Here is a 22,498-nt window from a genome sequence, read left to right on the forward strand (position 1 = left end):
ATTATTGATAATCTGAGGTGTTAAAGGGAAGGAAATGATCATTCTGAAAATAGGATTTTTACCATAGCTGAGTCCTTTCATGATGTTTGAGCCGACAGCTATTTGCAGCAGGATTGTTTTTACAAAATTAACGACAGCCAAAGCTACATGAGGGAGGCAGTGCTGCCTAGTGGCTGGAGCACTGGATTGGTATTTAGGAGACCTGGATTCTATTCCCAGCTCTGCCAATGGCCTACTTGATGACCTTGGACAAGTCACTGCCCTGCTCTGTGCCTCAGTTTCCCCATCTGTATAATGACCTGACCTCTTTTGTAAAGTGCTTTGAGATCTACTGATGAAAAGCACCCTGTAAGAGCTTGGGGGGGTTATTAGTGGTCGTCACTGAATCTTACTCTGACAGGGTGATAATGATTCCTGTGCACTCATCCCCACCCTGCATGTGGGAAGATGTGACAGTGGCACTTACTTTACGCCAACCCTCTGCACAGGCATGGCCATCCCCAAAAGGGATCAAAGCGCCGGTTCCCTTGGGAGACAGTGGAAGAAATTTTGGAAGTGGCTGAGATATTCCAAAGAGCTTAGCGCCACCTGGATGACCAAGCCCCATTTGTCTGAATGAGAAAAGGGCAAGCAAATCCCTTCCTATGGTTTTGAAAGCCTCAGGCTGTGTCTGTAGGGCCCGACCCTCACTGAGAAGCAAGCAAGCATCGGCTGGCTGTTTTGATCAACAAGTGTGCAGGCACTAGTGACAGCCCTGCAAAAGAAGGAGCCAGCTCTTTACTGGTGAAACTGAAGATTCAACTCGTTACGTTCTGGCTCTGCTAGTACCAATCAAATTCTAATTGACTCTCGTGCAGGGTTTGAGGTGGTGCAATTACAAATGATCAATCCGCCTATTCATTCCTTAAATAACTGTAATAACGCTGAGGAATTCTGGAGCTCTTCATGGATCTTGGGCCAGGTTCTGCTCTCAGTTACACCACTGTCAATCTGAAATAACCCCATCGATGTCACTCCTCATTTACACTGGTTTAAGGAGCAGAATTTGGTCTGTTAACCAGTTAATTCGCCCAACCCCCACCCTCCCCTTTAGCATGCAGATAATTTCATGGTACCGAGACTGGGTTTAAACCCGTGTCCGTGGAAGGCTGGCGTTCCCCCAGGAGGCGCGGCCAATGTCAGCCATCTTGCATCCTACCCAAAAGCTTTTATCAGACTTTTCATGCCAATTTGCAAACGGCTAATCGAATAAGGCGAGGAATCATTTGCCGTCGCAGTTCAGATCCATCCAATCGGGAGGATCCAGGCGCTCTCCTCTGGGACGTTCACTTTAATAAGGACCATTTAATTTGCTCTTTGGCAGATTGCAGAACCTATTAAGGAAGTGGGGGGAGGGAAAGGAGAAGAAAAACAGAGAGACATTAAGCCCCACAGCCTCGGGGATTCTGCAAACGGATTATGACTCCATATGAACTCAGCAGGACTCCTTCACAGGCACCAAGAGACCCATTTAGTGCCAACATAAACCTGCCCCATTCAAGAGAGGGAGATTTCTGATGTCTCCATGAGGCAAGCAGGGTGGTTTGCATCCTGATTTCTCAAAAACAGTCACTAGGTGGCAGATGTGCCTCTTCGAGGAGTGGCCCCTGTGTAGCAAGGGTGAATTCGCTCCTTTTGCCTGTTTATCTCTACAGTTCCCCTCATCCCTGGAAGGAAACAGGGACTCAACTCCCAGAGACCTGACAGCCATAGTGTCCCCTTGTTCTCGAAAGCCCTCCAGGCTCAGATGCCCAGGAAGATGCAGCAGTTTTGCAATGTCCTGGGGGAAGGCACTTCTCTCATCTCGCCAGGTCTCCGTGACCCTCCTCCAGCTGAAGAGGGCTCTACTCAAGCCAGCAAACTCCATTCCAGGAATTAGTCCTGGAACCCCATTTTAGCCTCAGTCGGCATCCTGGACACTAAGCACCAATCAGCAGGTGCTACCCCACCACCAGAGTTTGCTGGGGCTAGAGTTCGAAAAGAACCCCCGGTTTGAACATCCTCGGATCCAGGAGGCCTTCACATTGGGCTCTGCATATCGCAGCTCAGGGGAAATGCTGGCTGGAACTGATGTTTAAAACCCGGCCTCGCACCTGTCCACCAAATACAGTTCCTGATCCAACGTAGAGAGAAGATTTTTCCAAGGAACAACGCCATCAGTGCTGATGGGAACTGGCTTTAGACCCGTCCACCTGACTGGGCACTCCAAGCTGTGATCACCCTGGATACACATGCCAATTACATACCACAGAGTGCGTTTAGCAGCCAGCAAAGGGAATCCGGTGGTCGGGACCATTACAACAGGTGACCACGTACTGTCAACGAACCTCTCTAGTCACGGCTTAATGTCATTTTTAGCCACCCTGCCCTCAGTCTCAAATGGGCTTTTCCGTCCAGCCGTCCTGACCACCCGGTGATTTGCACAGCTGGGCACGTCTATGGGTGGAAACATGCTAAGCTCCCTGGGGCGAGGGGAATGAGTACTGAAGAGAGGCAATTCCCTACGAGTGGTCTGATGCCAGCCATGCACAGAGGTGAGCGGGCACAGCAGGTGGCCGAGTGCACTAGCTGCACTGTGTATACAGAGCAGACACCAGGGCAAGGTGTTTTCCAGCTGGGTCTTTGGAGGTGAGTGAAGGAAGGAGTTAAGGGAAGTGACTTGGGTGCTGCAGCCAGAGGAACAGAGGCATGTGCAGAGATGGGCCCAGCTGTGGGAGTCACTTACTCTGCCGGGTGTGAGAAGGTGGTTAGTGCTGGGTTAGACACGGACAGCCACAGGGCTCATGCTGACAGGATTAGTCTAGACAGAAAGACCTGCAAGGAGAGAGCACGTGAGGGGTATTGCAAGGTTCCTGCTGATACTCCCTGACAGACCCTGCCTTTCCAGCAGCCTGGAGACCCTCCCCAATCCCCCCCAGCATGTGATGTAAGGAGCCTGCCCAGAGAAGGACGCCCTGTTTCCAAGCCACCCACTCACCTTGCACCATCCTGAGTGGCTATTTGAGGAACCAGGTGGAGCTGGGGGCTTGGTCTGACGACTCACAAACCTGCTGTTGGCGCTCAGGCGCGTTGTTACAAGGCTGGACCCAGCAGAGCAAAGCCTGCTAGTGACATGTGAGTTCCAGGCATAGCACATTTCTAGTCCAATGTTTTCCCGATCTCCCGTCCCGCAAAATGTTGCCTACTGGTGAGAGCGGGGGAATTGGGAGTCAGGACGCCTGGGTTCTGTTCTTGGCTCAGGAAGGGGAGTGTGGTCTGGTGATTGGGAGTCAGGACTCTGGGGTTCCAGTCTAGAGGGAGGTGGGGGTCGGCTGGGGGGTTAGAGCAGAAGATTTTAAATCAGGACTGGTGAGTTCCCCCTCCTGCATTTGAAACACTGTGTGAACTTGGCCAATTCACTTCACCACTCTGTGCCACAAGGTCTTTAAATGGGGATAAAGATACACATCACGGGGGGCTCGGAAGCTTCCTTGGCCATGGAAAGGGATATTGACACATTGCTCTGAGTGGGAGCTGGTGATTTAAAGGTTGACAGCTCCCAGTGTTGCGAGGTGCTCTACTGATGCTACAGGTGCAAGGGGAGGGTGGATTCCGACAAACCCCTCTGTGCAGACAGCCCCAAGGGGTAGAAGAACCCCTCCAAGGGTCTGGATGCCCCCAGGGACTGGGACTATAGAATACCCACTATGCTTCCTTGTGTGACACAGCCTTGCCTGGGTACTCCTGGCTAGCACAGGGTGCCCAGGAGCTGATCCCTGCAGCGCACGGTGTCTGTCTCCTCCATGCTGGTGCTCTAGGGGCAGGTCACTTCACCAGGCCTCCTCCACTGCCCAGGTGCTGCCCTCCCACGCCAGCCTGCAGAGAGGAAAGGGGAGTCCTGGGATCCTTACCTGGGCAACGCTTTGCTCGGACAGAGGGCTGTCGTCCACCTAAAGGAAAGAAAAAGACAGGGAGGCTTAAGGAGGGAGATGCCTGGGGGAAGGGGATGGGAGCGAGGTGATGGATCAGACAGGGTACATGGGGGGAGCAGCTCAGAGGGGCTTGGATAATTTATAGTGTGTTCATGGTGCAGGTGATGATGGCCAGGAGACAGAAACCAACCTGAGACTTCCCAGGCTGTGCCTTTCTGAGCTGCAGCCTCTTGCCTTGGCTTGGCGGGCAGTGCAGGCTGGCAGCATGGACTGAAGCACGGCTGGCCGTTCTGTGTAGGTGCAGCTTGGGGCTGGGCTGTGTGCGTGGGGGGGAGATCACACAGGCTGGAGGGCAAGCTCCCCTCCACTAGACATGATGGGGAAGCCCACAGGGGCAAGGCCCCGCTTGGCACCTGCTTTCAGCCTCTGCTAAGGTGCTGTGTGCCTGCACCACTCCCCAAGGGCTCTAGCTGGTCTGCCTGCGCCTTCACCTACTGCCAGGCCACCTGCTTTGGGATCCCATCACTACAAGGAAGCTAGGTAGATGCAGGCCTGGCTCAGCACTTGGATGGGGGACCCTGCATGAAACACCTGGTGAGATTTTTCAAAAGCAGTTATAGGGACTTGGTTGTCTCATTCCTTAGCAAACCGCTAAAACCAATGCCTGAGTGTGACGGGGTGCTAAGCAGAAAGCCGCTTAGCCAACCCTCTGTCACTCCAGCTCCAATTAAGGGAGGTGAATTGGAGCTGGGTAGATCACCTGGCCCTGATTGGGAAACCTGGAACAGCTGCTGCCTCATCAGGCTGGGGCTGAATGGAAGCCAGGGAGCTGGGAAGAGGAGTAGCTTGTCCCCTCTCTCCTGCTGGTAGACAAGCAGAAAGGGATTGTGTGTATTGTGGTGAAAAGGTGGTGGAACACTACTTGTAAAATAAAGCACCAGGTGAGCACTGCAACAAAGGACTCTGACTCTGAGTGACTTTCTCAGCCCAGCGGGGGCAGGAGCCAGGTGGGCCCAGCAAGGACCCTGCTACACTGAGATTAGGGTGAGCTATTCTCTGGAGGGTCAGATGTGGGGCAACACACAAACCTGCGGTCATTATGACTGTTTGCCAGCATTAAAGACATGTAGGCACTTCAGGGCATTAACCCCAACGTCCTGGCCTTGTTCCCAGTCAGCTAATTGTGTCCTGCCCATCTAAATTCCCTCTGTAGGTTCATCTGAATAAAACAGGCTGCACTTCCTGTTGTGCTGTGTGGCTGTTAAAACAGCTGCCACGTTCCACCCCAGAGGTGGCTGCATTTCCGCCATGGGTGGAGTGAACCCGGCAGAGCCCTCCCCTGCCTTAAGAGGGTTTAATGAGATGAAGCACTGGGATCCTCAGACAGAGCCATGCACGACATTACGACGGTTATTCTCATTGGCCCACACACATGCACACTGCAAGAAAACCCATGATGAATATTCGCTCAGCCGACCACGCTGCCCTGCAGTCCACTGCTCAGCCCCCTGGAGCCCCTTGGAGTGACATCACGGCGGTGGAATGCTATTCTCCTTCCCAGCTGCCTGTGGCCATGCCGCTATCGGTCCACGGCTTGTGTTACGCAAACACCGAGTGCGCCAGAGATAGCAGTGCCTCCCGTCACAGCTGTTTCCAACAATCTTATGGAGCTGGATTAGGAAACGCCTATGCGGCTGGTGTGTCCGCTGTATTTGTTTACTCTGTTCTCAAACAGAACAGCCGCCTCCGCTCTGGCTAATGACATGTCTGGGCAGCTCTGGGCTCACATGCTCCCATTGCATCAGTACAGATCAGTTGCTGTGGAAGAGGCAAGTCTTGCTTGGGACAGTTCTACTTCTCCCCTTTGCTTCCAATTTAGGCCCTGGTAGAAGCATGGCAAGCGTAGCTCTGGACATGCTCAGTGGACAGCGCACAGCTAATGTGACTCAGTGTGTTCACGTAGCACCATTTTCCGTGTGCCCTGTGTCAACCATGCTGGATTTTCCACCCCCACCATACAACAGTGCATGCTGGGAAACTCTGCTGGCTATCCCACAATGCTTTAGCTGTTGGTGCACAGGACTGCTGGTGCAGCATGCTCTGGGATATCCTCCCAGCCAGAAGCCTGGGAGGCAAGATGACTGGTTAATTTGATTACATCTACTCAGATAGACCATCCAACCTCCACAGCAGGACAACCATGTCAGAAGCTGGTAATGACCAGATAACCGCGTCATGGGCAGAGTTGTTACACCGTAACCCCACAAGGTTCGGGACCCAGCTATGTCTTGACATGAACTTTGTACGGGGACAACCTCAGTACAAATGGGTATTGCCGAAACCTCCTTAGCAGGCAGCGAAATTCTCACTCTGTTAGCGTTGGATCTCTCCTTGAGCCCAGAGTTCAAATGGGACAATCCCAGAAGCAAGCACACATGGCTACTACAGGCTTGGAACGATCCAATTAGCCTCAATCCATTTTGAAGGCGATTGATGTTTATTTAGGAGAACTTTGGATTTTTTGTTTATTTTTTACAATATTTTTATCAACAAACTCTGTCTTGGCAGGAAATAAATATGATTACTTCATGTTAGTTAGTCAAAAGCTAGCAACAGTTGAGATGTGCAATAGGTTTGTTGATAAAAATCATGTGCCGTCGTTAATATTCCATAAGCATACCTGTCGGATACCGGTGAAGGCTGCAGGAGACTATAGTTCTCTATGAGAATACGGTATCCTACTGGGAACATTTTAAAAAGCACTCAAAGCCCAGCAGCTCTGTTTAGGTGCCTAAATGGGAGCTGATGGGTGCTGGATCCATGTGAAAATCTGTCCCTTCCTGCTTCCTCTGTGTCAGTTTTGTTAAAGATTTGGGGAAGGAGGCAGAAACTGACAATGAATAATAATTACTAATGAAAACAGATTCCCTCCAAGCCTGACTGCCACTCCAAAGTCACCCGTGGCATGCAGAAGAGGGTGTGACCTACCCAGCTAGCCCGCCTGAGCGCCCCATGGCCACGGAGCGGGACCACGTGTGACATGCTTAGAAGGAAGTGACCTCACACCTGCTTCCCAGCTGGCCGCTGCCTATTTGCCACCCCTGGCAGGCATGGATTCACTTTGCTCTGAGTTACTGGCGATGTAATCAAAGAGAACAAACCCGTACGCCGCCGGCTCCGAGACTGTCTGGGGTGGAGAGAGTTAGAGAGGGAGATTAAAGCAGAGGGCTCGAAGGGCAGAGAAATGAAGGGGAGCAGCGGGAAGCACTCACCCTGAAGTTCACCTTCTGGATCACTTGTTGAGGATCGCTCTCCAGAATCACCCTAGGACCAGGGGGAGCAATGGGATTTTCCAATCAGATCACAGCTCTCTTAAGGGTGCTTTCATGGTGCATTTGCTCCCCGTTGCTACAAAATGGGACACGAGTTCTGAGCTGGGGCAAGAGGCCAGATGGACAGCCGTGGAAACTGACCCCCTCTCCTTGCCCTAGGAACGTGTACAGCATAGGCCCTAGCAGGGCAGGCTTTTCCCTCCTCCCCACCAGCAAGCCTCAGCTCTGATAGGACACTGGACTGGGACTCAGGAGTTGTGGGTTCAATTCGTAGCTCTGCCACTGGCCTGCTGAGTGGCCATAAGCAGGTCACTTTCCCCTCTTTGTGCCTCAGTTTCCCCATCTGTAAAATGGGGGTGGTGATACTGCCCTCTTTTGCAAACCACTTTGAGAGCTCTGGATAGCAAGGTGTGTAATGTAATAACCAGGTCGTGGTGCTAGCGGTGGGTGTGAAGTTCTGCTGTCTTGGCCTGTTCGTTACTCAGCTGACAAAGGGGTCGGCGAGCGCTGATGGTGGCTGTGGTTGGTTCACTGGGGGTTGGACTGAGACTTGCCAAGCTCAGTTCACGTTGGCCATCAGCAGCCACCAGATGGTAAAGGCTCTGGGTTACTACCAACATAGGCTAGATTTGAACTGGAGACCCAGAGATGGAATGTTCCCGCCCCAAGCCAGCAACCAGTGCACCCAACACTGTAGTGGGAAGCCTGGCTCTGATGCTTCCCTCATCCTCCTGGGACCGTCAGACTTTTGGCCTCTCTCCCCTCAGTGCATGACTAGCCCGTCTGCCCTCTCCCTCTCTTCCCCGCCCCAGTTCTGAGCGAAGCCCCAGTGAGCAACTGCACATGATGCCTCACCCCCCATCGACGATCTCATCCACCACGAGGAACGCCCCGTCCAGGTTGTCCAGCAGGGAGCGCTTCTCTACATTCTTCCTGAGGGCAAGACAGCATGAGCCGGTGAGAGTTTGGGACGCTCTGTACCACCAGCATTCAGACCCGGCACTGCTCCGGAGCACTGAGTCCCAGAGCAGCTGCAGAGACCTCCCCCCACTCCCAGCCCCCTTTTTCCTCCCAGCAGAGTAATAGGAGACCAGAGGCCCTCATGTGTGGGGGAAAAGGTGACACCCACTGTCTCATTCCAAGACCCTGCAGCGGGAACTGGCTTCCAGCTCTATGGCATGCCTAGCATATGATGGTCTCGTGCTGAGAGCAATCGGCTGGAAGCCAGGTCTCCTGGGTTCCCTTCCAGCAACAAGAGCAGGTGCAATCTAGATCTAGTGGTTACAGCATGGAATAGGAGTCAAGACTCCTGGGCGTCGCCACTGAGTCTCTAGGTGACCTTGCGTGAGTAACTTTCCTGCCCTGTGCCTCAGTTTCCCCATCTGTAAAATGGAGAGCATAGCAGCCACCCCACAGAGGGCTGCTACTGAAGTATTCTGCTAGTGCCCATGGTGTGCGAGGCACTGCCTGTACCCCTGGCTTTCAGGTTATGAGGCTTGATTCCTTCATGTGAGTAAAGGATTTTGAGACCCTTGGGTGGAAGGGTCTGGAGCAAGGCAAAGCGCTGATGTTATCAGAGCCAGTTTGGGACCCTGGAGCCTGTCCCTGGTTAATCTCGCTAGATGGGATTGGGAGCTCTGGCCGTGGCCACATACTCACCGTAACATGTGATTGAGGGAGTCGAACAGACAGGTGAGAACTGTCATTAGCATCAGCTAAAGGAGGAGAAGGAGACATAGGTCAACATGGCACAGAGCTGCCCACAGGGACCTCCCCTCCACACTCACTCTCCAGCAAGCCCTGGGTCTCGGGGTGCCTGACGGACAGCAATCCTATTACTGGCAGCTGGACAGAAAGCCATGGCTGCAGCATCCGCGAGTCTCCTAGGAACAGGCTCATGCATCAGGACCCATTGCACGTCAGGGAAGAGGAGATGTGAAGGGCCATCCATGTGCAGGGCATGGTGAGTGGGAACGGAGCGCCTCTCTCCCATAGTGGGGAAAGTGGGGAAAGAGAAGAAACTCCCAGCATGAAGCTGGCCCTCCCGCTCTGTTCTCTTCCGGGAGGAGCAGGCCCCAAGGAGTTACCTCATTTTCCTGGGAACTCCCCACCACGTAGAAAAAGAGGTCGATGCTGCTTTTATAGACAATGGTCAGCCCCTCCAGAAAGGCGATCTCACCTGACACAACGGGAAGGAAGGGTGGGGGGCAGCGTTAGGCTGTCACTGAGCACAGATCTCTGTAACCTAAGAACAGCCTGCCTAGACAGGGAGATGGGATGGGAAACCTGGCTCACCCCTACAGCAGGGTAGTGGGCAGACCATCCACACCATGGGAGCATCAAATGTTTAAAGTTCCTGGTCGTCTCCTTTTGCCACCAACAGTCCAGTGTGCCCAGCATGGCAACACTGGTTCTGATTTGCCAGCATGTGACTGTGATGGCCCCAGTGCATTCTGGGACTCCTGAAGCCTCTCCACGTCTTTCAGGTTCCTACCCACCCATGGACACAGTATCGTAAACGGCGCGGGGCTGAGCTAAAGCCCTCATCTCAGGTGTTGCAAACTCCACTTGTCAACCTCCTGGACCAGCAGTTGTGTGACATGAGACGTTGTACAGGCCTTGCCAGCGTCCACGTGCTATTTCTTTGGAGCGATCTGAGATGATCACCTCCAGGGTGTTATCGTCAATAGCGTGACCCCTCCCTGGACTGCAATGTCCGTGGGAGAAAGATGTTATCACACAACCCAAGGGATGAACAACTGCTGGCAAACTTCATGTAGTACCTAGTGATATAAACAGCCAGTGGCCTGCAGGAACATACAGGAAAACCCTCCTCTCCATCTTCTGGTCCCCTACCCAACACTCAGCTACTTACTGTCAGTTTTGTGGGTTTTATTGAAAACGCTCCTCTCAAAGGTCTTCTGTTCTTTCGTGGATGGAAAGGTGTCGTCGTAGTACTGAAGAGGATGGGAACAAAGGAGTTAGTACAGCAGCCATGGGACCAACCAATGGGACAGGCAGAAAAAGGAAGGAGAACTTGGCTAGATGGAACCAATCATGGCCAGAGAATCAATACAGAGACCCCAGAAAGGCTATCAATACTGACAGGCATGTTAAAGAACAGTTTGGAGTGGCTGGGAAATCGTCCCATAAATTGGTTTGGGATCATTGTTTATCTCAGCAAGTCAAGGCCGCTTCATTGTCGCTCTTCAAATTCTTTCCTTAAAACTTGCCTGGGCAGTGGTGCCCCCACTCATCATGCCCACCCGTACTGTGCTATTTCCATGTGCTCCCCACCCGGATTGGTCTGTCTCTCATAGACTTGGACTGGAAACTCTTTGGGGCAGGGATTTTCTTTTTGTTCTCTGCTTGTCCAGCACCTATCCCCACCCCCGGGCTCCTCGTCCATGAATGGGGTTTTTAGATGCTACCGCGATACCAATAATAATCTAGAAGTCGCAATCAATGTCCATTACACCGGGAGCTTCCATAACAATTACAGATGCAAGAAATTATAAAGATCAACTAGCCCAACACGCAGCCAGTGTATATAACGCAGTCCCGGCCCACTCAGTGGAGGTCTCAGAAAATACCATTCTGTCCGGGGTGAACATCTAAAACGGCAAACGCTGTTAACATGAGCAACTTGCCAGGTGTCTTACAGACAGCTATGAAGACAAGGCTCATAATTTGAACAGACAAAGGCTGGGAGGAATGGAGACAGCAAAGCAAGTGACTGATGGGTTTTGTTTGCTTCTTGTCATGTTAGTTCCATGATTTGTGTGTGTGTGTTAATACTTAACGGTATATGTGTTGCCTGATCTATTGATTGTGTATTAATTACATTGATTACACTCCGAGGTCTGGTAGGTTCTTATCCCAAGATCATGCGCAGTATTATTATTATTATCATCACCACCAGTGGTCGTCCACCTGTCCTCTCCCACGGCTCACAGGCCGAATTGCTGACACCCTAAGGCCTACTCCATATCTTCCTACTTCCTACTGTATTTTCCACTGCATGCATCCGATGAAGTGGGCTGTAGCCCACGAAAGCTTATGCTCAAATAAATCTGTTAGTCTCTAAGGTGCCACAAGTCCTCCTGTTCTTTTTGCGGATACAGACAGATTTATTTGAGCATAAGTAGGAAGATATGGAGTAGGCCTTAGGGTTTCAGCAATCCGGCCTGTGAGCCTTGGGAGAGGACAGGTGGACGACCACCGGTGATGATGATGATAATAATAATAATACTGCGCATGATCTTGGGATAAGAACCTACCAAACCTCAGAGTGTAATCAATGTAATTAGTGCACAATCAATAGATCAGGCAACACCTATAAACAGTTAAGTGTTAACACACACACACAAATCATGGAACTAACATGACAGGAAACAAACAAAACCCATCAGTCACTTGCTTTGCTGTCTCCATTCCTGCTACTGTTGGGGTACCCTTCTCCCATAGGTCACTATCAGATTAACTCAAGCTATTAGCATATACATCAATTAGTTTCCATGGCATTCTTGCGGTCAGACATCTGCTGATGTTGCTAATGAAAAATATCCCCAACTGCTACAGACTAGCATCCTGTGGTTACCTGTCAGCCATTCAGTCCCTGCAGCAGCATTCTCTCTTGTGGTAACTTACGGTCTAGGGTTAGCTGCTAAGCTATTGTCTTACAGGCCTTGTAGGCTCATGAGTTTGCTGCCTTATCTAGCAAGTACCTACAGGGCACACAGGCCTCATGGAGGAACTGTATTTTGAGGAGGTCTACTGGCCCAGGTCAGTGGCAGTCTTCCAGGTGCTGGGAGATGAGCATGGGGACATTACAATCGCAGGACCCAATCCTGCAACTGGATCTGTGCTTGGCATGCATCCCAGCTAGAGTTAGCAAAAAACTTCTGAGAGCAGGGTGAGTGTCATCACCCCCATTTTACAGATGGGAGAAACTGAGGCACAGAGAGGTGAAATGACTTGCCCAAGGCCACACAGTGCCAAGAATAGAACCCAGGAGTCTTGGCGGGTGCCCTCTATGCTGACCCATATGGCCAAGGACGTAACTTTTGCCCAGGTAGCTTTATACATCTCCTAAACGCACGTCAGGCTGCGGCACAAGAGAAATTAACCTTGTCTAGAAGGGCAGAGGCTGCCATAAAGCCATGATGCCCCTGGCTTTGCTGCTCACCCCACAGGAGCGTCTTCCCCAGCTTGCTGGGACGCCAGAGACCTGGGATTAGGATTTTCTTCTAGGGCAGGTGGGCGGCATTTACCTTGGCTAAGAGTCGCCGTCCATCATTGTCCAAGATGAATATGGCCTTGACTGTGTAGAGGGAAGGCTCCTGAAACTGACACAAGGACAGCGTGAAGCCAGAGGCTGCATCCAGCAGCCCCCAAGGTATGTCCAGAATCCACGGTACCTCCCGTGCCCCAAGACTGGGTCTGCAACCCCACCCCCCCATCCCAGAGTGACCCCTTTAAGCAGGGCTGCCCAGAGAGGGGAGGGCAAGTGGGGCAATTTGCCCCAGACGGGCCCTCACGAGAATATAGTATTCTATCTTATTGCAACTTTTTTTTATGGAAAGGGCCCCCAAAATTGCTTTGCCCCAGGCCCCCGAATCCTCTGGGCGGGCCTGCCCTTGAGCCTGAAATGGGGCCACAGCACCATTTCCTCCCAGTGAAAGTGCACAGAAAGCCTGGCACTCTCTGCGCCTGGCCTTGTTCTGATTCACTTCCATCTCTGTGAAGCCAAAGGCCCCACTCCATGCCGGAGCCCGAGTCCCAGGGCCAGAGGGGATTTGACGGCTAGGGGTGATCTGCGAAAGGGTCCATCCAAACCCAAGTTCTGTCATGCACTGACTGCTTCAGAGTCCAAGTCCAAGTGTACCACAGAACCTAGGCCGAGAGGACTGAGATGGGCCTGGCACCAGAACCTGGATTGGGACGGTTCACAGGGACCGGCACCAGAACCAGAGCTGAGAGAAGGGCCTAGCACCGGAACCTGGCCTGGGACAGTTCACAGGGACCTGGCACCAGAACCAGAGCTGAGAGAGGGGCCTGGCACCAGAACCTGGCCTGGGACGGTTCACAGGGACCTGGCACCAGAACCAGAGCTGAGAGAGGGGCCTGGCACCAGAACCTGGACTGGGGCGGTTCACAAGGACCTGGCACCAGAACCAGAGCTGAGAGAGGGGCCTGGGACTGGAATGGTTCACAAGGACCGGGCACCGGAACCTGGCCTGGGACAGTTCACAGGGACCTGGCACCAGAACCAGAGCTGAGAGAGGGGCCTGGCACCAGAACCTAGACTGGGACGGTTCACAAGGACCTGGCACCAGAACCAGAGCTGAAAGAGGGGCCTGGCACAAGAACCTGGACTGGGACGGTTCACAGGGACCTGGATCCAGAACCAGAGCTGAGAGAGAGGCCTGGCACCTGAACCTGGGACTGGACGGTTCACAGGGACCTGGCACCAGAACCAGAGCTGAGAGAGGGGCCTGGCACCGGAACCTGGCCTGGGACGGTTCACAAGGACCTGGCACCAGAACCAGAGCTGAGAGAGGGGCCTGGCACTGGAACCTGGCCTGGGACGGTTCACAGGGACCTGGCACCAGAACCAGAGCTGAGAGAGGGGCCTGGCACCAGAACCTGGACTGGGGCGGTTCACAGGGACCTGGCACCAGAACCAGAGCTGAGAGAGGGGCCTGGCACCAGAACCTGGCCTGGGACGGTTCACAGGGACCTGGCACCAGAACCAGAGCTGAGAGAGGGGCCTGGCACCAGAACCTGGACTGGGGCGGTTCACAGGGACCTGGCACCAGAACCAGAGCTGAGAGAGGGGCCTGGCACCAGAACCTGGACTGGGACGGTTCACAGGGACCTGGCACCAGAATCAGAGCTGAGAGAGGGGCCTGGCACCGGAACCTGGACTGGGGCTGTTCACAAGGACCTGGCACCAGAACCAGAGCTGAGAGAGGGGCCTGGCACCGGAACCTGGCCTGGGACGGTTCACAGGGACCTGGCACCAGAACCAGAGCTGAGAGAGGGGCCTGGCACCGGAACCTGGCCTGGGACGGTTCACAAGGACCTGGATCCAGAACCAGAGCTGAGAGAGGGGCCTGGCACCGGAACCTGGCCTGGGACGGTTCACAAGGACCTGGCACCAGAACCAGAGCTGAGAGAGGGGCCTGGCACCGGAACCTGGACTGGGACGGTTCACAGGGACCTGGCACCAGAACCAGAGCTGAGAGAGGGGCCTGGCACCAGAACCTGGACTGGGACGGTTCACAGGGACCTGGATCCAGAACCAGAGCTGAGAGAGAGGCCTGGCACCAGAACCTGGACTGGGGCGGTTCACAGGGACCTGGCACCAGAACCAGAGCTGAGAGAGGGGCCTGGCATCAGAACCTGGACTGGGGCGGTTCACAGGGACCTGGCACCAGAACCAGAGCTGAGAGAGGGGCCTGGCACCAGAACCTGGACTGGGACGGTTCACAGGGACCTGGCACCAGAACCAGAGCTGAGAGAGGGGCCTGGGACTGGAATGGTTCACAAGGACCGGGCACTGGAACCTGGCCTGGGACGGTTCACAAGGACCTGGATCCAGAATCAGAGCTGAGAGAGGGACCTGGCACCAGAACCTGGACTGGGGCTGTTCACAAGGACCTGGCACCAGAACCAGAGCTGAGAGAGGGGCCTGGCACCGGAACCTGGACTGGGACGGTTCACAAGGACCTGGCACCAGAACCAGAGCTGAGAGAGGGGCCTGGCACCAGAACCTGGACTGGGACGGTTCACAGAGACCTGGCACCAGAACCAGAGCTGAGAGAGGGGCCTGGCACCAGAACCTGGACTGGGACGGTTCACAGGGACCTGGATCCAGAACCAGAGCTGAGAGAGGGGCCTGGCACCAGAACCTGGACTGGGGCTGTTCACAAGGACCTGGCACCAGAACCAGAGCTGAGAGAGGGGCCTGGCATCAGAACCTGGACTGGGACGGTTCACAGGGACCTGGCACCAGAACCAGAGCTGAGAGAGGGGCCTGGCACCAGAACCTGGACTGGGACGGTTCACAGGGACCTGGCTCCAGGCCCCCTGAGAACAGCTGCTGCAGTGGACTCCCTGGCACTGCGCTTTTCCCCAGCGCTTCCCCCCATCTCTTCGGCCCCAGGGGCTCTGCCTCCTGGGACTCCCCGCACCGGGTCTCCCCTTACAACCTCCCGGAACCCCCTGGCTCTTCCCCGGGGGTCCGCGCCCCGGCTTTGCCCCCGGAGCTCCCAGCGCAGAAAGTTTCGCCCGGCAGCCGGGAAGTTGGCGGAGCCCCCGGGGCAGGGGGGCCGCCCGCGCTCCCGTCCCCGCAGCCCCTCGTACCAGCAGCCTCGTGGGGTCCATGGCTCCCGCGGCCGCTGCAGCTGCCCGCTCCCCGCCGCTTCCGCCCCCCGGGGCAGCCCCCTCGGGGTGCTGACGTGGCCGGGCCTCGGCCCGCTGCATCCCGCTGCACAGAGAGCTCGGCCGGGCCGCTCCGCCCCATGCACTGCGGGGGGGTTGGGGGGCAGCCGCGCCGCGCCCCCTGGGAGCTGTACGAAGGGCGTAGCGGGGGGTGGGGGCTGCAGTCCTGGGGGGGCTGGGCTGCCCTCTCTACTGGATCATCTGAGAGCTCCCCCCAGGGCAACCTGCACTAACGGGGGGGGGGGGATCGGGGTGCCCACCCAACTGGGATCCCTCCACCCGCAATAGGAGACAGCCTTCCCCCAGCCCAACAGCCTTGCAATAATGAGGGGGGGCTCGTAGCAGAAAGCAGGCGCCTCCCCCGCACCCACCACACTGAAAAATAATGGAGGGACCTAGGGTAACCCACCCCCCAATACATTAACCTGTCTTCTCTACAGTCAGCAATGGCGGGGGGAGAAAAGTGGGGGAGGGCTATTTCTTCAATGGGCTCCACCCTACAATAATAGGAAGGATCTGGGGGGACCCCAGGGCAGCCTGCAGCAGTGTGGGTGATCTGGAGAGCTGTGTCCCCACCCCCCCACCGCCACCAAAAAATATCAGGGAAGATGGGAGGATCTGGTGGTTCAGGTGAGTCCATGTAGTTATGTATGTGTCGCCTGGGGTTGTGGGCAGGCGAAAGGTGAAGGCCTGGCACATGGCCACAGGTATGTCTACATGGGGGCTCTTTGCAAGAGCCTTGGGAAAACAAGGAAGAGCTCCCAGCTAACCTGATCCCTGGGACCGGCAGCTCAAATTCAGGGGGCCTCTGTGTCCCCTGTGGATGGGAGCCATGGAAGCATCACAAGAATCCAGGGCAGAGGGAGTGGGTGGGTGTGTCTGTGTAGACTCACAGCCCGACCCAGGAACAGGCTGGGATTGGCACAGGAGAGAAATAGGCTTGTAAGTGAATGAGTGAGAAACGGGGAGCTAACAGCTGAGAAGCAGGAACCAGGCTGGCTGGAGAGGCCTGGGGGCTGCATCAAGGTTTTATGGGGTTCTGCGTGGTCAATTGTGTGACGTCTCAGGCAGGCATCTACTCTGAGCTGGGGCTTCGGGTTATGAGAACTTAAGTGGGGGTGATCAGAAGATTTAGTGACTGGTGAATGTGATCTCTCTAATCACCCCGTATCTAAGTGCTTTCTTTTGAGTGGAGGGCACTTTGTCATCAGGAGTCAGATGGGACAGGAGAGATCACAGCTTTTCTGGAATAGCTCCACGGGGAAGCCTCTGTTTCTCTCCCTCCTTCCTGCATCCTGAGGGTCTGGAGAGCGCTGTCTCTATGGGATGGCATGCATTGCACGTGTCTCTGGAAGTGGCTCTGATTCCTGTGGAGCAGGTTGGTGGGCTGGACCGAGTAGGTGGGTGTACAGCTGAAAGGGGAATTAGAAGATCAGGTGCAGTAGCCTCAAGGGCAATCATTTTCAGTATGGTCTGTGCTGTGTTCACAGCATTTGCCTTTGACACTGGTGCAGAAGCAGCAGCAGACACACTAACGTTAATCCTTTCTTTACTGGTCCTTGACGGCACCTGTTGTCCTGCCATCGACCATCAAATATTACAAAGGACACGTTCCTGTACTCCCACCAATTCTCTCCCAGCTTCCTTCTCTGGGCCTCCCCTCTAAGGGCTTGTCTACATCAGAAAGTTGCAGCGCTGGTGAGGGAGTTACAGTGCTGCAACTTAGGAGGTGTACACATCTGCAGGGCACCACCAGCGCTGCAACTCCCTGTTTGCAGCGCTGGCCATACTCCCGTTTTGTCTCGGGTGTAGAGGATCCAGCGCTGGTGATCCAGCGCTGGTAATCAAGTATAGACACTTACCAGCGCTTTTCTTGACCTCCGTGGAATAAGCAGGTATCCCAGCATACCTGAGGAAGCCTCTGGTAATCAAGCTGGTCTCCTTTCCCGGTTTGCTCTCGCGTTCCCCGAACCCCCCTTGAAGCCGCCCAACAGCGCTGCAGTGTGGCCACATCTAACACCACTTGCAGCGCTGGTTGCTGTAAGTGTGGCCACTCTGCAGCGCTGGCCCTATACAGCTGTACTAATACAGCTGTAACAACCAGCGCTGCAAAATTTTAGATGTAGACATGGCCTAAGACACACATCTCTGAGCTCTTAGGCTGTACCTGGCTATTCAGCCGCACACCAAACACACCCTGCACACCACACTCTCTCTTTTGCCATTAGGTAATTCAAGTCTCATTACCTATCCCGACGCTGCTGAAATGGTGTAACCAGGTTGCTTGCTAGATTTCTCAATAACTCACAGAAATGCCACCTGTTTTACTTCCTTGTTTGCTGTCACCTTTGGGATTGCAGGCAAGTGATGAGATGGAAGGAGACAGACTCCTGCACTGGTGACTGGGGGACAGATCCTCTAAAGTTCCCAGCATGTTGGGTGCTGAGGGTCAGAGTAGGGGGCTGCTGAAAAGCTGGCCCTGAGGACTGGGGGATGGGCTCTTTTGCAAATTTGTGGCCCATATTTTGACCTTTCAGCATTGAACTTTTGAAGCTGTTATAGTGAATTTCCAATAATGCCTGTGCCCCCATGAGAGACGAATCCTGCAGGCTTTTGCTGAGGCTTCACTCCCACTGCTGTCTCTGGGAGTTCTGCCCGAGCGAAGACTGTAGGATTCACTCCCATCTTTAGAAAATGCCCAGCCACAAGTCTTCTCTGTGGAGGAAAAGGTCTTTCCTCCCCTCCTGTAAGTGTCCCTTTTATATCTCACAGTGATTGGGACCATTCTCTTGTACCTAGAATCATAGAAATGTTGGGCTGGAAGAAATCTGAAGAAGACATCTAGCCCATCCCCCCACAGGCAGGCTTCAATAACCCTAGGCCATCCCTGAAAGGGGTTTGTCCAACCTGTTCTTAAAACCCACCAGTGATGGGGATTCTACAACCTCCCTTGGAAGCCAAGTCTAGAGCTTCACTAACTGGGACCTAGAAAGTGTTTCTTAATATTTAACCTAAATCCCCCTTGCTGCAGATCAAGCTGATCCCTTGTCCTATCCTCACTGGGCATGGAGAACAACTGATCACTGTCCTTGTCACATCGCGACAGGGCAGCCTGCACTGTGTACCTAAGTCTTTATTTGTATAGGAGGCACCAGCTGGAATGAGTTCCCATCCACCACATGGGTCATCACTGGGGATTGAATGGAAGAATTTCTGGAATAAATGCACAGACTTCTACCACTTGAGCTAAAGGAGTAAAGCCATTATCTGGCAGCAATAGTAGGCTCTTATCCTCGTATGTAGGCCACCGAACCGGTAGGTTATATTATCGCCTTTCATAGTCAGATTCAGAAAACAGTATGTAAAATAGCTTCACAGCGCCCCTGTGAATTAGGTAGGTACCATTGTCCCCCGGAAGAGTCAGTGACAGAGGTAGAATTAGAGGTTTAGGCTCCCAGTTCCCATCACGTTACAGCCTTTAAGCCCTGTAACACAGCTGGAATTTATTGGGCCAAGTTCAGTTTAGGTAAATGAGTACAAGCTCCGTGGAAGTCAATGGTCCTGGGCTTGCTTATGCACAATCTGAATCTGGCGCCATGTCTTTGGAGCTGTTTTAGTCAAACCCAGGGCAGCTCCTCCATTGTCGTGAGGCCTAATGAACTTGCTCAAGATACTGATGTTAGACGCAGAGGGTCCAGTTGTCTGGATCTGTTTGGAAACTGATGAGAAAGGTTGGGGCCCCTGGGAAATATTGCAGTGTGGGAGACTCCAGGCTTGAAGGGTTAAAAAGGAAAATGAAAAGGTTTTAACCTGTGTGTGTCCGTCTGTAAGTATGCACATGCTGGGGATGGGTTGAGTCACTTTAAAAAATACCACTGCTTTCAGTGTGGAGTTTGAATAAAGGGGACAAGCCACTGGCAATAAACGACATCACTTCACCCCTCCAGCAGAACTACGCTTTTGGTCTGTTCTGTTCTGTCCTGTGCTATAGAGGTTCTTCTACTGCTCATCACTGTAGGATCCGAGCGCCTTCCTGTTACTTCATTTAGCATCGTAACCACGGGTGCATCGTAGCCTTTCCTCTCCCTGCCTCTTCCCAGGGGCAGAAGCGAGTGCAGCAGAGTGTCACATCGTGGCTGGGTTTTGTTTTGTTTTGAAAATAGCACATTGCTCTGGATTCATGCTAGAGAAGGTGGGTCAAAGAAATGCGCCTTGTCCCTGGAACAGCATGTGGGGAGCAGAGCCGGCTCCAGGCACCAGCCCAGCAAGCAGGTGCTTGGGGCGGCCAAGGGGAGGGAGTGGCATGTCCGGCTCTTTAGCGGCAATTTGGCAGCGGGACCCTCACTCCCTCTTGCACCACTGAAGACTGAAGTGGTGGCGGTAGAGCTGCCGCAAATTGCGATCGTGGCTTTGTTTTTTGCTGCTTCGGGCGGCAAAAACCGTGGAGCCAGGACTGATGGGGAGGTGTGAGATGGTCTTGGACCAGCTCCTGGGAAAGTTCTACGTCCCGCCAAGATGAGCTGAGGGTTGCACAGGCAGGCCTCCCTCGGCCTCCCATCTCTCCTAGTGCCAGAGACTGCAAAGGGAGCATGCTGGGCACAGCAAGGGAAGTGGAGGAGCGTTCTGTGCTCTGGCAGAGGGGCAGATACTGTGATTTAGAGCAGCCCCAGGGCTGTTCTTATTTACGCCAGGAGCTGCACTGACCCATCGGGCTACCCAAAATCTTGCAGGAGAAAAGATGGCTTAAAGCCACCCCTCTCCTGAGCTGCTTCCTCTCTGCTGCACCTCCACAGCACAGACTTGGGCCCAGAAATGCTATAGAAGTGTCTAAGTATGGTGGTTATTATTAAGAGCTTCGCACCCAAGCTGTGCTGTCTCTCCACACAGCCAGCTGGTGGGTATTTCAGTTTCCTGCAGCATGCTGCAACCTTTTCACTCCCGGCTGCCACATGCTGCTTCTGAAGAAGGCTGGCTGTCTCTTTCCAGACCCCGACAGAGCTCCGAGCAAAATGCAAGGGATGAATCAATTAGCAAGGTCTTGCTTCAGCCCTCTTGAAGTCCAGGGGAGTTTTGCTTTTGATGTCAGTGGGAAAAGGCCTAGGCCTTAAACCAGGCGTGCACCTCAGTGCAGGAGATGAAGGTGTTTGTGCATGAAAAGAGGATGGAGAACAGAAGCTTTCAAAAAAAATAATCCTGTTGAATGTAAGCGTTGGTGATGGATAAACAGCTACAGGGGCTGGAGGTAAGAAAAAGCCAATTTGTGTCCATTCTGAGACAGAGTCTTGTGATGGAGGGACGCTTATTCATTGGAAATTGACTAAGAGTTGAGACCCACCCAACTCATTCCACTGAACAGCTGTCAACAGGGAATAATGACTTTTAGCCTCGACTGAATTTGAACGGATGGCATCCCATCACTAAATGCACTAGGCCAGTCCCACATTGAGAGGTGTCATTAAGCCGTTTAGACCAGTCCAGCCAAGCCCTATCTATATAATATGGTAAATGATACCAGAGCAAGGCAATAGGGAAAAGCCTAAATTACACGATTTGCAGCCAAACTGCAACTGTCTGATTGGCATGGGGAAAACTGAATTAATCTGGACAGAGGGGGTGTGTGCAAGGAGTTGAGAGACTATTCAGTGCAATTGGTGAGTATTGTGGGCCATGATCATACTTTGGATAAACAAGGTTCTCTGATACTTGAGGTTCAAATAAACCCGGCTGGGCAGTATCATGGATGCTTAGATTGTCAGCTCTTGGGGGCAGGGACCATCTTTACGTTCTGTGTTCATACAGCCCCTAGCGCAGTGAGGTCCTGATCCAGGTCTAGCCGCTACGGTATTACAAATAATAATAATTGTAGAGCTCGGTCTCTACACAGGCCCCGATCCTGCCAGCTGATTCGTGTGGACAGGTCCCCGGCCATTGATTTCATGGGGCCTGCTTGTAGGCACTAGGATTCTGACTGCCTGGCTTGGATTCCAGGATCAGGGGCATAGAATTCCTTTCTTGGCTGCTTCTTAGCGTCCCCAAATCAGTTTAATTCTGAAGAGTGCAGACCAATGCTGGGAGCAGTCATGGCGGTTAGTCAACTATCACATGACTTGGACATTAGCAACTCCCTTCAAATAGCTCAGAAACGAAACTAAAAATAAATTCACACAGGGACAACTAGATCGGATTGCATCAAATACCCCCTCTTCTGCATTCCTTTCTATGTAGGACTCTCTACGCTGCGGGCAGAATTGAATGCCAGGCAGTCACAGTTGCTTTGCTGCTCAGGGGACTGGCTTGCTGGAGAGAAGTTTTGTTTCCTTTCCTCTCTGTAAATGTGGTTAACCCCAGTGGGGCTGACACCCTAAATTATCCTGACACTGAGGCTGCATGTGAAATCAGAGACCTGATTGCCAGTCTAGGGGAAATCCACCTTCCACTCAGAACAGTCTAGGAGGAGTTTACATCTAGGGTGACCAGATGTCCCAATTTTATAGGGACTGTCCTGCTTTTTGGGTCTTTCTTATATAGGCTCCTGTTACCCTCCAGCCTGTCCCGATTTTTCACATTTGCTGTCTGGTCACCCTATTTACAGCTGACCTTCTGGAATTAGCCAGTGATGAGCTATAAAATGTAGGCTTGTGTATGTGCTCAATGGCCCACCTGTATCAGCTTTGTCCTCGTTGCTCGGGCTTGTATACCATGCACCCAAAGTCCTGTTCACCTGCCGACAGCAGAGACAAACAGAAAGCAGGCTCCTTGTTCAGAAAT

General features: G+C 53.4%; 1 protein-coding gene across 7 annotated transcripts; it reads right to left on the reverse strand.

Annotated features, from left to right (window-relative positions):
* Positions 1 to 268: 268 nt before the first annotated feature.
* Positions 269 to 15,793, reverse strand: COPZ2 (coatomer protein complex subunit zeta 2). Of its 7 annotated transcripts, XR_003997601.1 has the most exons (11): positions 15,653 to 15,793; positions 12,556 to 12,630; positions 10,158 to 10,239; positions 9,370 to 9,461; positions 8,942 to 8,997; positions 8,138 to 8,215; positions 7,223 to 7,274; positions 7,112 to 7,137; positions 3,930 to 3,968; positions 2,765 to 2,853; positions 269 to 1,373 (listed from the first exon to the last, which is right to left on the reverse strand). XR_003997601.1 is itself a non-coding variant. In XM_030541466.1 (10 exons), exons 1-10 carry the CDS (start codon positions 15,770 to 15,772, stop codon positions 1,331 to 1,333), a joined length of 657 nt encoding a protein of 218 aa, XP_030397326.1. In that variant the 5' UTR covers positions 15,773 to 15,793; the 3' UTR covers positions 269 to 1,330. The 7 variants fall into 7 exon arrangements, 4 of the variants coding, with proteins under 4 accessions (XP_030397326.1, XP_030397325.1, XP_030397327.1 ...); XR_003997602.1 differs by lacking the exon at positions 7,112 to 7,137; XM_030541466.1 differs by lacking the exon at positions 2,765 to 2,853 and having other exon boundaries at positions 12,556 to 12,624.
* Positions 15,794 to 22,498: the final 6,705 nt, after the last annotated feature.

Source organism: Gopherus evgoodei, chromosome 23 (assembly GCF_007399415.2).
Source record: "Gopherus evgoodei ecotype Sinaloan lineage chromosome 23, rGopEvg1_v1.p, whole genome shotgun sequence".
NCBI classification, from domain to species: Eukaryota; Metazoa; Chordata; order Testudines; family Testudinidae; genus Gopherus; species Gopherus evgoodei.

Coding starts and splice junctions, on each gene's coding strand:
- COPZ2 (XM_030541465.1), bottom strand. CDS start 15,772: ATGCAGCGGGCCGAGGCCCGGCCACGTCAGCACCCCGAGGGGGCTGCC. Junction 12,631..15,652: donor TGGACCCCACGAGGCTGCTG/GTACGAGGGGCT, acceptor TCCTTGTGTCAG/TTTCAGGAGCCTTCCCTCTA. Junction 8,998..9,369: donor GGAGTTCCCAGGAAAATGAG/GTAACTCCTTGG, acceptor CTCCTCCTTTAG/CTGATGCTAATGACAGTTCT.